Source organism: Cydia pomonella, chromosome 5 (genome assembly GCF_033807575.1).
Source record: "Cydia pomonella isolate Wapato2018A chromosome 5, ilCydPomo1, whole genome shotgun sequence".
Taxonomy (NCBI): domain Eukaryota; kingdom Metazoa; phylum Arthropoda; class Insecta; order Lepidoptera; family Tortricidae; genus Cydia; species Cydia pomonella.
The window spans coordinates 13,938,956-13,954,050 of NC_084707.1; the positions used below are offsets into that span (position 1 = coordinate 13,938,956).

Consider the following 15,095-nt stretch of genomic DNA (forward strand, 5'->3'; position numbering starts at 1 on the left):
CTTAGACAACGATATATATAATATATAAATATTTATAAATACTTAAATACATAGAAAACACCCATGACTCAGGAACAAATATCCATGCTCATTACAAGAATAAATGCCCTTACCAGGATTTGAACCCGGGACCATCAGCTTCGTAGGCAGGGTCACTACCCACTAGGCCAAACCGGTCGCCAAAATAGCAAATTATTGTTTACGAAAACGGGACTTAATAGGGTAAGTTTTAAAATTACCTCTGACCCGACGTTTCAAGGACGGCGTTGTCCCCATGGTCTCGGAGAAGACTGTGTAAAGTCGACATCATTATCTTGACGTTGGAGGTAATTTTAGAACTTAATCAAACGCGAATAAGTCCCGTTTTCTTAAATAATAATGTGTCACAATTAGGCCAATACAATTAGATTTTTTCGACCTAAAAATACGTGTAATCCGAGTTTGCTCCACTCCAGGAGGTGTGCATAAATGTTTCCTCTTTTTCAGTTTTTTTGCTTGTAAATCGAAAACGGTACGGCCGACGGGAAATTTGTTCTAATTACAAGTATTATTAAAATTGATATCTGAGGATCCGAAATGTAATTTAACTATGTTCTTGCAATAAAATATATTGATTGATTGATTGATTTAAGGTACCTTAATATGTATTCGTAGTACCTAAATTGTAAATTAGGTCGACATTTTTTATTTTTGGTAAAATCATGTTAATAATCCGAAAACGCTTTCTTACCAGTGTCTGATCCACTAAGTGCTATTGTAATTGATAGTGGGTTCCTTCTACATCGAGTGGTTTGGCAATCCAAAGGAAAAAATTATCTCCTAAGGATCCCAAAATGTATGCACACCTCCTAGGATAGAGCAAACTGGGATTACACGCATTTAGGACCAAATAAATGTATTAAAACAATTTCCAGCTTGCTGGGAATTAATTCCTCAAAACGCTATTTTTGGATGTAATTTGATTGGCCTAAATCGTGAAGGTGTTTTTAAAGGCAAAGTCTAAGGCTGAATGCGCGGAGCGTTCGATCAGCGCTTACGGATGAGGCCAAAGGTCGAGCTGGAAGAAAGCAAGGCTTGAATTTGACCAATGGCGAGGTATGAATAGCTGGACGTCCGCAGCGTCAGATAGCGGCGCGTTATCATATAATACAACTAATGGCGAGGTGTGAGCAAGGCAGCCCAGCTGCGAAAGAGGACAGCATGGATTTGGATCCATGACCAAGCGAAAGTGAGGCAGTTTGCATAAAGTAGAAGGCCTGGCGTCGCATGAGACCTAACGCCGAACTGCAAAAGAGTGGCTTGAAATCGAACCTATGTAATCACGGTCCTCCTACTGCTCGGCCTTTGCCTTAACTCGAAAGCGCAACTTGATAAGATGCTTTTGTTTTTCGGCCTTCGCAGGGCCCTTTATTACACTTTGACAATTAGGTCGCAGGATCGCGGCTCTGCAGCAACTCGGCCTGGCCGACACATCTGGTGTGCAAGAGACCAAAATACGCTACAAAATCGGTAATCTACGTCGAGAAAATCGGTTGGCCACAAGCCCGACGGTAAGATTTTTTGGCCATGAGCTTTGATGAAGGTTGGAGATGTGCTTACGTGTACTCACTCTCTTACGACCCTTCGTTATTAGATGGGTACTTGCACACGTATCAAAAAGTTTCGTGTACATAAGTGTAGTACACTACGACTGCGATGCTGATGCAGCCTGCGCGTTTTTTTTTTCCTATGATTTTGGTGCCCCCCTAGACGTGGTGCCCTAAGCAAGTGCTTATTTTGCTTAATGGTTAATCCGGCACTGACTTTGTAGCAGTCAAAGTGGCCAAATAGTTCGGTACACCATACTAAATATATGGTGTACCGAACTATTTGGCTACTTTGGTTGCTACAAAGTATTTGACGCTGACTGTACAGAAGTGTTTAAATGGTTCGCATGTGCACTGTAGGCTGTTAAAAGGATTATGTGTGTTGTCCATTAACATCAATAGCAGTTTATTTGTCCACAAGTACTACTCTAATTTGCTGTAAGCTGAAAATGAATGTGAATGTGATATTCTATTACACTTATCCCACAAGCTGTGTGTTTATATTACGTCGCGTGCAAAAATTTCTGAAAATGAATAACAAACCTTGGAAAATAAGAGCGAGAACCGGTGGAAGAAGAAAGGATCTCTAAAATTTCAGTATATTGAAAGAATTATACGATGATACACAATTGACCTAAACTACATCTTAAAGCTGTACATTAGTTCACATTAGAATAAATTTATAGACATTGGCTCTGTAGTGGTACAAATGTGGGACTTTATATAGGTAACAGCATTCTAACAGAACACATGTGAACCTATTATACGCTCACCGCATTAAATTGGAGTTATATCAGTTCACATAACCGTATTTCATTTCCACCATTTTGTTCTGCGTAACCTAAAATATTTACCAAATAAATCTCCAAAATTATCATGCAGATTTATCACAAAATACGCAGTAGTTACCGTAGTATAATTATAATGCCAATATAATGTCAAAAACTGAAAATTGTTGATTTCCTCTCAGCCAGTTTTAAATATTTTAAAATGAATATCGCGTTTTTACAGAGGCGCGTGAATATTTTAGCTGTAAATATGTATACATTTCACGATAAACTTGCATTCCCATAGCATTTAACATTATTAAGAATTTAAAACAGGTACTTTACCGCGTGTTATCATAAAATTTATCCAAAGGATATCCGCCGGTGTTTCTGATGGCACACAAAAAACCAAACTTAATGAGGAATAAATAAAATAAAGAAATATAATGGACCCACGTGAATTTTAGGTAGCACTGGAGTACTTTTGTCGGATTTTATAACTGTGATAGCTGTGTATTTAGCCACTTGTTACTCTTTATTACACTCATGTACGTTGTATGGTTCACACTGCGTCCCATATAGTGCCATTAGTCAGCCTTAAGTCCGATGTTACTACTTAAACTGCTATTATAATGCTATTATACTGCTAATGTACAGCCATAGTGAACTTAAGGCTGTCTAATTTGTGCCCAAACTGGTTATATAAGAGCATTATAGCAAGCTATACAGCTCTTATACAGCTGACTTACACAGCTTGTGGAGTACATGTGAACGACTAGACATCTCATATAGAACCCCGAATGCTACTTGGGCTTCCAACCCAGCGGGTCAACTAAGCCTTATTGGGATTAGTCTGGTTTCCTCACGATGTTTTCCTTCACCGAAAAGGGACTAGAAAATATCAAATGATATTTCGTACATAAGTTCCGAAAAACTCATTGGTACGAGCCGGGGTTTGAACACTTTGAACCCGCGACCGCAGCAAGATTGCAAGTCGCAGGCTCTTACCGCTAGGCCACCAGCGCTAAAAAAATTTGAATAAAGAAATTACCTCTTGATAGTTTATCCTTTTTATTCCAACAATAACCTAATCTTATATCAACTCAAAACTTCATATAGGTAAGTAAGGCTTACTTACAAATTACTTACTACAAAAACAAATAAACCGACTACTAGTTGCGATTATGTTCGCGATTTCTCTTGCGATACTTCGCAAGTTAGGGAGTCAAAATGGCGACTCACTCATTACGTAATTTAAGTACTTATTGCATCTTTTTCCTATTACATTTTAGGGTAATTTTTTGCGACCATGGTAACCCCATATTATGATGTCATGATGGCGATGTGATCATGACATCATAATATGTGATGATGTGATGTATATGTCTTTCTCTTACCCCTGGTCGCTCGGCTTCTTGTCTAGTTATATTGTATATCTATGTTTCGGTTCGATGTACATTGCTGCTTTTCTTAGCGCAAGACTGCTCTGTGAGTGTTGCCATACTTCAGTTTGCTTTACATTGCTACTGACAGACTATACACAGATATTAATAATAATAATCTGTGTTGTATAAATCATTGCTGTTACTCCTAAAACCACTGAGGAAACAGTAGAGTACGTTTGTACGGAGAAATGACCACTCCTGTTGGCCCTGTTGCCTCTTAAGCATGGATCCTAAATCTCCGTTATATAAGTATGCTACCTAATACAAAAAAATGGCGAAAAATCGTATGCCTGATGCAGATGCAGCAGTTTACCATGACACTGATTTACCATTTTTATCAGTTTACCATGGCAAAGAGTACAACGAGAAAGAAGAAGAATAAATAATTCTCAACTGTTTCTCGTGAAATTTTGTAAGCGGGTTCAATAGCTACATATATTTTTTTCTGTCGTTTCGTTTTTTGGAAAATGTTCAATATGGTGGAAAAAATAGCGTAAAGGACTTAAGTGCCATTACGGTCTATGGCGCTTAAAACCATTGTGAGTACGCTGTGAAAATGACTCGACGAAGTCTTTTTTTTTACATGCTTAAGATGCATATCGATCTTATCGCCAGGAATATACATCTCACAGAGCCACTAGTCGTACTCATAGAAGAAATATATATGGTACTTTGCATTATTCAGCAAAGTAAGGACATCATCGATATCCCCAAGAAGTATAAAACTCATCAGTCTCATCACAATAATATTCCGACAAACACGCATAATTTGCGGCTTTTATTTGATTAATCGCCAACAATCAGTGAAAAACGAACATTTTGAACAGTGCATGATTTTTCTTAGGAAAATTTCTTTGAAATTGCGCCTGCTCTTTTCTAAGACATGATTTTCTGAGTTATTTGAACTTAACAGATTAAACATTAAAGGTACTAAATCCTGGCGTAATTAAAATAATTGTACCTTTGCGTTTTTTCTTAAAAATGAGATCGATAACGTGAAAATTTATAACGCCTGCAAAATTGTAATAGCAAGCAAAATATAAAATGAGTAAAACTTGGAAACCACCATAATGGCTCATATTATAATTGATTGTGAAGGTAAAAAAAATTGGCTTTTATAGAATTTATCAATAACCACGGGATCATAGCGTTATAAAGTACACTCGCCATTCTGACTGTCAGGATGGCGGGCGACCTGTTTTTTTGATAATAAGTACCGTGAGGTACAATTTTTTTTAACAAGGTACTAAATAGTACAAATTAGGTACAAAAATATGGTATGCTTTTCATTTGACTTTATTTAGGTACACCCGCCATTCTGACTCACGTTTAGCGTGATGTGCGCGTGCACGGCTACATTTTATCGCACACGCAGCTTGTGTGCTCTCTGGCCTTTACGTTTATAGCAGCAGAGGTACAGGATTACCTTCAGTCTTAAAAGGGTATCAGTTTAATGCCAGCGACACGTGTAGATTAGTAGTAAGAGTCAGAATGGCGGGTGTACCTAAATAAAATCAAATGAAAAGCATACCATATTTTTGTACCTAATTTGTACTATTTAGTACCTCGTTTAAAAAAATTTGTACCTCACGGTACGTAAAGTTATCATCAAAAAACAGGTCACCCGCCATCCTGACAGTCAGAATGGCGGGTGTACTTTATTACGCTATGTTCCCGTGGTTATTGATAAATTCTATAAAAGCCAAATTTTTGTACCTTCATATTCAATTATAATATGAGCCATTTTATTTGTGCTTTCCAAGTTTTACTCATTTTATATTTTGCTTGCTATTGCAATTTTGCAGGCGTTATAATTTTTCAAGTTATCGATTTAATTTTTAAGAAAAAACGCTAAGGTACAATTATTTTGATTACGCCAGGATTTAGTACCTTTAATGTTTGATCTGTTAAGTTCAAATAACTCAGAAAATCATGTCTTAAAAATGATTTTTCTTAGGAAGATTTCTTTGAATTGGCGCCTAGCCTTTTTTAAGACATGATTTACTGAGTTATTTGAACTTAACAGATTAAACATTAAAGGTACTAAATCCTGGCGTAATAAACATAATTGTACCTTAGCGTTTTTTCTTAAAAATGAAATCGATAATTTGAAAAATTATAACGCCTGCAAAATTGTAATAGCAAGCAAAATATAAAATGAGTAAAACTTGGAAACCAAAAATAAAATGACTTATTATAATTGAATATGAAGGTACAAAAATTTGGCTTTTATAGAATTTATCAATAACCACGGGAACATAGCGTAATAAAGTATTCTGACTAGTCAGGATGGCGGGTGACCTGTTTTTTGGTGATAACTTTAAGTACCGTGAGGTACAATTTTTTTTAAAGGAGGTACTAAATAGTACAAATTAGGTACAAAAATATGGTATGGTTTTCATTTAATTTTATTTAGGTACACCCGCCATTCTGACTCTCACGATTAGTATCGCAGAAAAACAAAAGATAGTTTTGTGGTCATGTTTTTTATTATAAACGCACTTAAACAGTTTTAAGATTGCGCAGCAGCAGCCGGGGCGGTGGTGGCGGCGGCTTCCTCCCTGATGCGGTCCTTCTTGAGGGTGCCCATGAAGGCGGCCTTGTCTGCCGGCGTCTGGAAACGACCATGACCGAACTTGGACGATGTGTCGATGAACTTCAGGTTGATCTTTTCAAGGGCAGCCCTCTTGGTGTGGACGCGAAGAGACTGAAAAAAAAAGTGATATTGGACTTTTTCATCAAGTTATTAAATTTATCATCAATAACTAATCAAAATATGGCGTTCGCACATAAATATGTATTTTTATGGAATGATTTTTAGTGTTCTGTACAAAACTTTGTTCACGGAACACTTATGGAATCACTTTGGTTTTGCAAATCGGTTTACAGTACATCGACATTCGAAGTTTTATAATATCTTATCGCTAAAGTTACACATAAAGACAGGTATTTTTTTAGGAAAACTTGAGTTTTAGCAGATATAACAAAACACGTGCTCATTATTTTTTGCTACTTTCAAACATATACTCAAACCAGCCATTAACTAGCAAGTTGCTTGAGCATCACTTTCTATAGGAGTTAGAAGATTTAGTAACTTTTTAGTACTTTGAAGGCCATTTTCTCCTAACAGGTTGAGTTTGGGCAGCTAAAAAAAAATACGTGTCCGTTATTCTAGACTACTCTATAACATATATCAAAATGAATCAAATCGGAGTCGGACAGTTGGGTGCCCTTCCTTGTTAGGTTTCCCATTAATAAAGATAGCTAATCTTTTTTTAACAGCCCATTTTGTCTCACTGCTGGGCAGTCCCAAATTTTTTTTTGGTCACTCCAATTTGCTCGGAAAACTAAAAAAGCGCGTTTTCTCAGAGATAAGACCTAGCTAGATCGATTTTTCGCCCCCTAAAACCCCCATACAGCTAATCCCTCACAAGCGTTAGTGTTTAGGCGGGTCCACACAGAGCGAGCATACGCGCGAGGCAATTTCCTCACGCACAAACCGGCCAGTGTAGACGTGCCTCGGCCGTGGCGGCGCGCGCGTACACTGTATGCTCACCCTGTGTGGACCCGCCTTTTTCAGAGATCCCCGAAAAATATAAATATACAAGAATAGGCGGGTCCACACAGCGAGCATACGCGCGAGGCATTTTCCTCGCGCGTATGCTCGCTGTGTGGACCCGCCTAATTGCTTGTTTAAATGTACAAGATGTAAGCATAATGATCAGTATCTCATCTTACCTTTCTGAGGGTGATAACGCGTTTCTTGGGTCCCATGCAGCAACCCTTGATCATGACGAAGTCATTGTTGACCTCACCATAGTGGGGGAAGCCACCCATGGGGGTGATAGACTTCTCAGACAGGTCGTACTCAGTGCTGGCATTGTTCTTTACAACCTTGCCATCCTTGGTGTGGATACCTGCGGAAATGCTCATAATTAGGCACTGAACATTTCTAGGGCGAGATTTATAGTTTGAACTGCAACATCAGTCCGCCCTAGTATAATCTTCACTTGAGATTCAGGTTCTAACCGTATTTTTAGCGTGTAAGTTGGATCATCACTTGATTTACCAGTAACTTCACACAAACCCTGTGAAAGTTGTCTAATATGAGCACATTTTCAACTTGCATAGTCTGTATAGTCAAAAGTTAAAAAAAAACATGCTGTACTGGTTGGTTATTGTAAGACTAATATGATTCTCATTAAAGATATAATCACCTTGTCCAATACGGTAAATCTTCTTGTTCATTTCAGTGCGATGGTGGTATCCCTTCTGACCAGCACGGGCGACAGTGAAGGAAACTCTTGAAGGATGCCATGCTCCGATACAAGCAACCTTGCGCAGACCCTTATGTGTCTTGCGAGGCAGCTTCTTCGTGTGCCAACGGGAAGTGACACCTGTGAACATTAACCACATTAGAATAGGCACTTAACCCTTTACCAGGCTGACAGTTCAAAAATGACAATCGAATGTCAGTCTTACTCATCGAAAATAGAACACATGTTTGAAGAGCCGCATGTGGGAAATATATATCCCTTAGCCTGGTAAAGGGTTAATATATATGAGATGCTAATTGCCAACTCAATTAGGATTATTTTAGATCAATACGGTGGCATGTAAGATTTGCTCCGGGTATTGGGGAGTTATTTTTCTTTGATGGAGGGGGATCAATGAAAAATACATCAACATTAAGTACATCTCGTCAGGTGACAAGCAAAACTCACTAATTACCACCACAAGTATATAGCCATAATGAACCATATTGATATTACAATAAGGTTCATTTTGGTTTAATTATTTTTTGTAATAAGTGAGTGTTGCTTGTCGCCTGACGAATCTACTCCCACAGCGTTAGTAGGGTACATCTAGAAAGGCTAGGTAGGAGAGGAATTATATATAAGGAGTGAGACAAGGAGACCCCCCTCTCCAAAGCTTTTTATAGCAGTGATGAAAGAAATATTTCGCAATCTTCAATTGAAAAAAAGAAAGGTATATGGATGTCAAATAACTCATTTGAGGTTCTTATTTTGTAATGCTGGGCCTGGGCCTGGAAACAATGCTAGTCTAAATTCAGAGGATTAACTCCTCCCTCCACATAAACGCGTCTAAAACGAAAATATAATGAACAGTCACACAAAATGTATAACTGTAGAAGGAAAGTAATAAAAATAGCAATAAAAACGAGGTGGACAGGAGAATAAACATAGCTTGAGAAATTACTGGTCACATAAAGAAATCCTAAAAGGAAATTATAGTTATGGGTTGATGATATCATAGCAATTGCAGGAAAGAATTGGGAGAATATTGCTGAAGACAATGAGAAATGGAAGGAGATGGAGGAGGCTTTTACAGTGTAAATACAGTTTAAATACAGTGTAAAGTCTACATAGCAACACTCAAGGGAAAAGAAAAGTCAATTGTATAACATATGTGTAAGAACCAGTGATCAGTTTTTTGGATTCGACATGGGGTGAACGACCTCAATCATTATGTTAGTATGGATATGCCCCGGGAATCCGGGCTTTATGTTGTTAGAAAAGGCAAAAAAATACAATGTGTTTATTTTATTGCACTTTTAAACATCTAAGTAGCTGATAGACGAGTACCCAAGAAAGTCCGTTGTTTCGTCAAGCGATATCCATAATTTTTCGTCTGCAACGTCACCGTGTATAACACTTTTTCTTTGTAAAACTTATCCAAATACATTCTTCTTATAATAGATTCACCGGGTAACTTAATACTATCACCACATTTACAGCATATGTACTTTTCAAAGAAAGAATTAAAAGCCGGATTTTCGATTTGCTGCCACGGAATGTTGCAAAGAATTAAGAACTGGACTAGATTAAAGTAAAAATCTTCATTCTTCTGTTGTAATCCTCTGTGCTGGCCACTTTCAACATGTTTTTTTAACAACATTTTTACTCGTACATCCGATGGTTACTTCACATTTTGAACAATAGATTGATTGCTTAGTCGACTCGTACATCAAGTCAACGTGGGGCTCGATCCAACTTAGAATAGTTTCATCCTTAGGGGAAGAATTAGACAATAAATAATTTCTATTTCTATTAGGTTATCGCGGCATGTCAACTAGTATGTAATACTGCCGTACGGTCTAGTACTTCCCGAGAATATTCCAATCATAGAGTTGTCGTAAAAGATAATCTCAGAGTCCATGAAACAAGTCGATGAAATGAAAATTGAACCATAAATCATAGTGTGCGAACTTAACGTGGATACTTATTTATTGGATCGCGTTTGAGCTATAAGATCTATGTATTTGCACTTATACAATAACCTGTGACCTAATATTATAGTATAAATTATACAGATAATACCTATTTATTTATGCAATCCTTAGAAGCAAATAATTAGAACTGAAATCCAGAGAAAATAATGAAATGTTAATGTCAAGATTTTGAAGTATTTTTTCCATCATGATAGATATATAAGCTAATACTTTGTGGAGGTTTTAATATATTTTGCTTTAAATAAAATGTTGAGATTAGGAAAAGAATAGAAGTTTTTGTCTTAACTAGTTGCCATGTAATAGTAAAAAAATCCTTAAAGAAAATTTAAATTGTTTTATTTTTGTACAGTTTGTTCGGCATCGCGGGAAACTGTCGTATCTATATTAACTTTACTTGATATCCCGCGAGGGAGAATCCAAATAACCGATCACTGGTAAGCTTAATTAATAACAATAAATAATGTAAAATTTGCTAGGAATGCACAATAGAGCACTAATTGCTATAATATTTGAAAACCAACCCACCTTTGTATCCCTTGCCCTTGGTGACACCAATGCAGTCAATCATCTCATCCTGAGCAAACACAGAGTCAATGGGGATGGGTTTCTCGAGATGTTCCCTGGCCCACTTAACCTTGTCTTCAACGGTACCACCGTTTATCTGAATTTCCATGATATGGGCTTTCTTTTGACGCTGCTTCAGCAGCTTCATCTGTGTGTGGGCAATGAGCCTCACCACAGTGCAGTAACGGATCATCTTCTTGAAGTCCTTCTCAATGGACTTGCGGCCAAGCTCATCTTGCCACCTCTTGCTGGACTTTGTGAAAGCCTTCTTCTTGCACTTGTACCTGATTGGGGCATAGAGTAAAGCAGCTGCTGTAAGAGAATCCAGGCAGCCTCATCGTTGAGCGGAGACCACTTGGTAACAATATGCTCCAGGGCATACTTGGGTTAACTCTCATCCAGCGATAGGAGAGCTGTTTTTGGATGGATTAGTAATGACAACAAATCAAATTTAGACAAGGTAACTTGCCCTGAAATCAACAATTTTAACTTCCGTAGTGGCATAATGGAATTGTCAAATCAGGCAGGTTACCCAACATTTTAATGTAAAGGCATTATTTATTTAAATTCATGAATTGATTCCAACTACTTACAATGTTAAAAATTCCACAATTATAAGTTTAATTTATTTATTTAAAATAATTTCTATTGAATCGAATATAGAACTGGATGGCTTCTCTTACCAGTTCTTGTAGAAGCGACGGCGGCAGTCCTCGGACATGTGCTCGGCCCATACGGTGAGCAGAGCGCGGAGCCCGTGCGGAGTTTCGATGTAGCCGACAGCACCCACCGCCACCATGGGGGGAGTTTCGATGATGGTTACTGCCTCTACGATCTCCTTTTTATTGATCTCTGAAAAGTTAAACAGTATTAAGTATGTTTAGTTAGCCAGATTTGCAAAGAAATATCCACTTGATCTATTAATTTTAATAACCTACGATTAACTGCGTGCATTTGAGTGAACGATAAAATCTAATCGAAAGATACACGAAAAAAGCACTAATGCTTTTACAAGTTCGAAAACGTGTAGTAGCCACATAAAACCTAAGTTAAGGACTTACTTGATCCAGGACGATCGGGTTCACGGACCACGTGGGTCATACCCGCCTTGTAGCCGATGAAAGCAGTAAGATGCACTGGTTTGCTGGGGTCATCCTTGGGGAAAGCCTTCACCTTGCCACGATGACGGCGGGACCTCTTCTTGGGGTAGAATCCCATCGACCCATGACGGGGTGCTGAAAACTTCCTGTGCGACTGAAAATAAGAAAAAAAGCATTTCTGAACAGATTCACACCGATGAAGATGACACCTTAATTGGAACGGAAATAGCATCAGTCCGCCCTAGTATAATCTTCACATAAGATTCAGGTTCTAACCGTATTTAAAAGCGTAAAAGTTGGATCATCATTTGAGGACGGGGTTAGCATTCGAGCTGCGAAATAATTATTAAATACTTGAGTAGTGATAAGACTATTTACTTCATTATATTTGAAATTTATTAAATAAAAAGATGACTTAGATATTTTACGATAAAACAAGCGGAAACTTACCATGTCGTTAGACTGTCACAACGAAAATGGCCGATTGAGAAATTTTGACTTTTCGATTTCAACTTGACATATGTCCATAGACAAATAGATATGAGCGTAGCTGTTCCAACGGCTATTTAAAACGCTGGTTTAGCAGACGAAGCACTGAAACTTATTATTATTATTATTATCAGTCGTTTAAAGCATCCATATACAATGGAAATATGACTATAAACAACTTTGATTTCAGGAAAATCAAAAATTATCACGCAAAATATATTTATTATTATACAGAAAAACTTTGGAAGTGCCTACTCAAATAGTGTCAATTCGGTCGTGTATTTGACTCACGGACCTAGACAATAATCCGAAGAGTGTTCATTGGCCAAAAAGTGTGTCCACATGAGAAGTCAAAGTGGGCCGCTGCATCTCTTTCTAATTAGGGCGTGTTGAAATAAGGTTGTAAGCTTACACGCCACAATTTATATTTCAAATTAGAATATAGATTTGAACTGTTAAGTCAATCAATTGTCACTTGATAAAAAACAGTCTGTGTTGTTATTATGTTACTTATAATATATTTAGATTAATTGTATTAACTACTTTATGAAATATATTCATTGAAGATTCATCCGTTGTGCTCCATTCATGCTACTGCTCTCTGCTTAGTCTCTCTCTAACAGGGTTATGGGCGAACAATATTCAGCACAAGCATGAAAAATGTCAACGGGCTCTGGCGATTCTTCTAGTGATGTGAATAATAACAGAGGTACTGGAATTATGAATAGTATGACGTTTTTCGATAAACTGGACGGCTGCTCGAACTATTCAACATGGAAATTCCAGATGGAACTATACCTAATAGATACAGACTTATGGGAATACACGAGCGTTACTCCCGCGATTACCGATTTAGCAGGTACGAGAAAGGATCAAAAAGCAAAAGCTAAAATTTGCTTGATGATAAAGCCGCATTGCCTAGTACACGTCAAACACGTGAAGACAGCTAAAGAGGCATGGCAAGTGTTGAAAGATGCCTTCGAAGACAAAGGTTTGAATAACCGCTGTAGATTACTCTCTAGACTAGTGAGTTCAATTTCAATTTATTTATTTCCTTTTAGTACATTTTTAACTTTACAGTATATAATTCGTAAGAGTAGGAAATGATTCCTCCGTACTAGTAAGAACTGTATGACGGCAGGATGCACCACCTCTCCCAGAACACACTTAATCTATCTAAGTCTAGACGACACAATATACACAGTCAGTATCTCCGCAGCACTAGTTATATATATTTATATAAAGATAAAGAGAATATAGTATATATACATATACAGGTTGCAAATTCAACAAATGGTATGGGAAATTCAAATAAGTGTTTATATATGCGCGCGCGCGTGTGCGTGTGCGTGTGTGTGTGTGTGTGTGTGTGTGTGTGTGTGTGCTTGTATGTAGTTGTCATCATATCATGTGAGATTCTAAATACCACGAGAAGCATGTATGGATGGATTTGTATATATGTAAGGCCAACGTATATAAGAAAATTATGCAATTTTTTGGGTTAGGTTAACATTTTTAGACAGTAGTTTTTAAAAGTTTTTCGGTCTCATCATAATCATATAATTTCAAAAAAGATGTAACTTCCGCTTTACACCGATTCACTGTAAGCTGGGTTAAATTAATACTTGTGGAGATCTTGTTGTACAGAAATGGACCAAGGAAAAAAGCAAAGTCATGGGCAAAACTAGTTCTACTGGGTGGATTGATAAAAATTCGGTTTCTTCTTCTCTCAGAAACTCTTGAATATGGCGCTTTCTTGTGTTGTTTTAAGATGGTTGCTTTTATAAATAACTGTCTTACTGATAGAACGTTAAATTCTTTATATAAAGCGGTTGTTGAGTTGAGTTATAAACTAGAGATGTTTACGACAGTAAGAGACTATGTAACAGCGGTAATGGAGACATCTCAGGAACTGTCAGACCTTGGAAAGGAGATAGATGATGAATTGTTAGCAGCTTTGATGCTTCAAGGCCTCACGAGTGAGTTTCAACCTATGCGGCTGGCTGTAGAAAACAGCAACATAATATTGACATCTAAATATGTCAAATCGAAACTTTTTCAAATGGAAGAGACGTATACGTCACCGAGCACAAGTGGAACTTCTACAACTTCTGCATTGCTTACCAAGCAAAAAGGCAAGAAACTGCCGAAATCTAAACAGAAGAAGATAAAATGTTTTATCTGTGATGGTCCACATAAGGCATCAGTATGTCCAGAGAAACCTAAAAAGCAGAAGGAAGCTTTAAGTGCCTTTGCATTTGCCATGACTGGAGACCGTGAAGAGGAATGGGTCCTAGATTCCGGGGCGTCCACACATATGACAAATCGAAGACAGTGGTTTAGAGACTATAAGGTTACAGATCGTGTTTCTGTAAATTGCGCTAATGGTGGTAAGGTATACGGAGAAGGACGAGGTACGGTGCTGTGTAAGTCAACTGGAATGACTGTAAGTAACGTCATGCATGTCCCAAAGTTAGCAACTAACTTGATGAGTGTGAGTACTATAGCAGAAAAAGGGTATGTTATAGTATTTGGTCACAAAAGGTGTGAAATTTATAATAGTGATGAATGCAAAATAAGTGGTACGGTTCTTGTCAAAGGTATAGAAGATAAAGGTGTATACAAACTTAATGAGTGTTGTTTACAGAATACGGCCCTTAATACTACGTCGGAACGCGGTGATGCACTGGATTTGTGGCACTACCGTATGGGACATCTAGGTATTCGAAATCTTCTACTTTTGAAAAACAAGATGGCGACTGGGGTAAGTTTTCCTAACAGCAATTTAAACCTGGAATGTGTCTCCTGCCTGAAGGGAAAACAAACCAAGCAACCGGTGAAGAAAAATCGTGTAACACGAGCAACGGAAGTGTTAGGACTAGTACACTCCG

The 15,095-nt window shown here is 37.7% G+C and overlaps 1 protein-coding gene across 1 annotated transcript; it reads right to left on the reverse strand.

The window, feature by feature from the left end:
* Positions 1–6,265: 6,265 nt before the first annotated feature.
* LOC133517780 (large ribosomal subunit protein uL3) lies at positions 6,266–12,314 on the reverse strand. Its single transcript, XM_061851197.1, has 7 exons — positions 12,166–12,314; positions 11,677–11,869; positions 11,299–11,467; positions 10,577–10,899; positions 8,016–8,195; positions 7,537–7,715; positions 6,266–6,505 (listed from the first exon to the last, which is right to left on the reverse strand). Exons 1-7 carry the CDS (start codon positions 12,166–12,168, stop codon positions 6,311–6,313), a joined length of 1,242 nt encoding a protein of 413 aa, XP_061707181.1. The 5' UTR covers positions 12,169–12,314; the 3' UTR covers positions 6,266–6,310.
* Between the last annotated feature and the right edge of the window lie 2,781 nt (positions 12,315–15,095).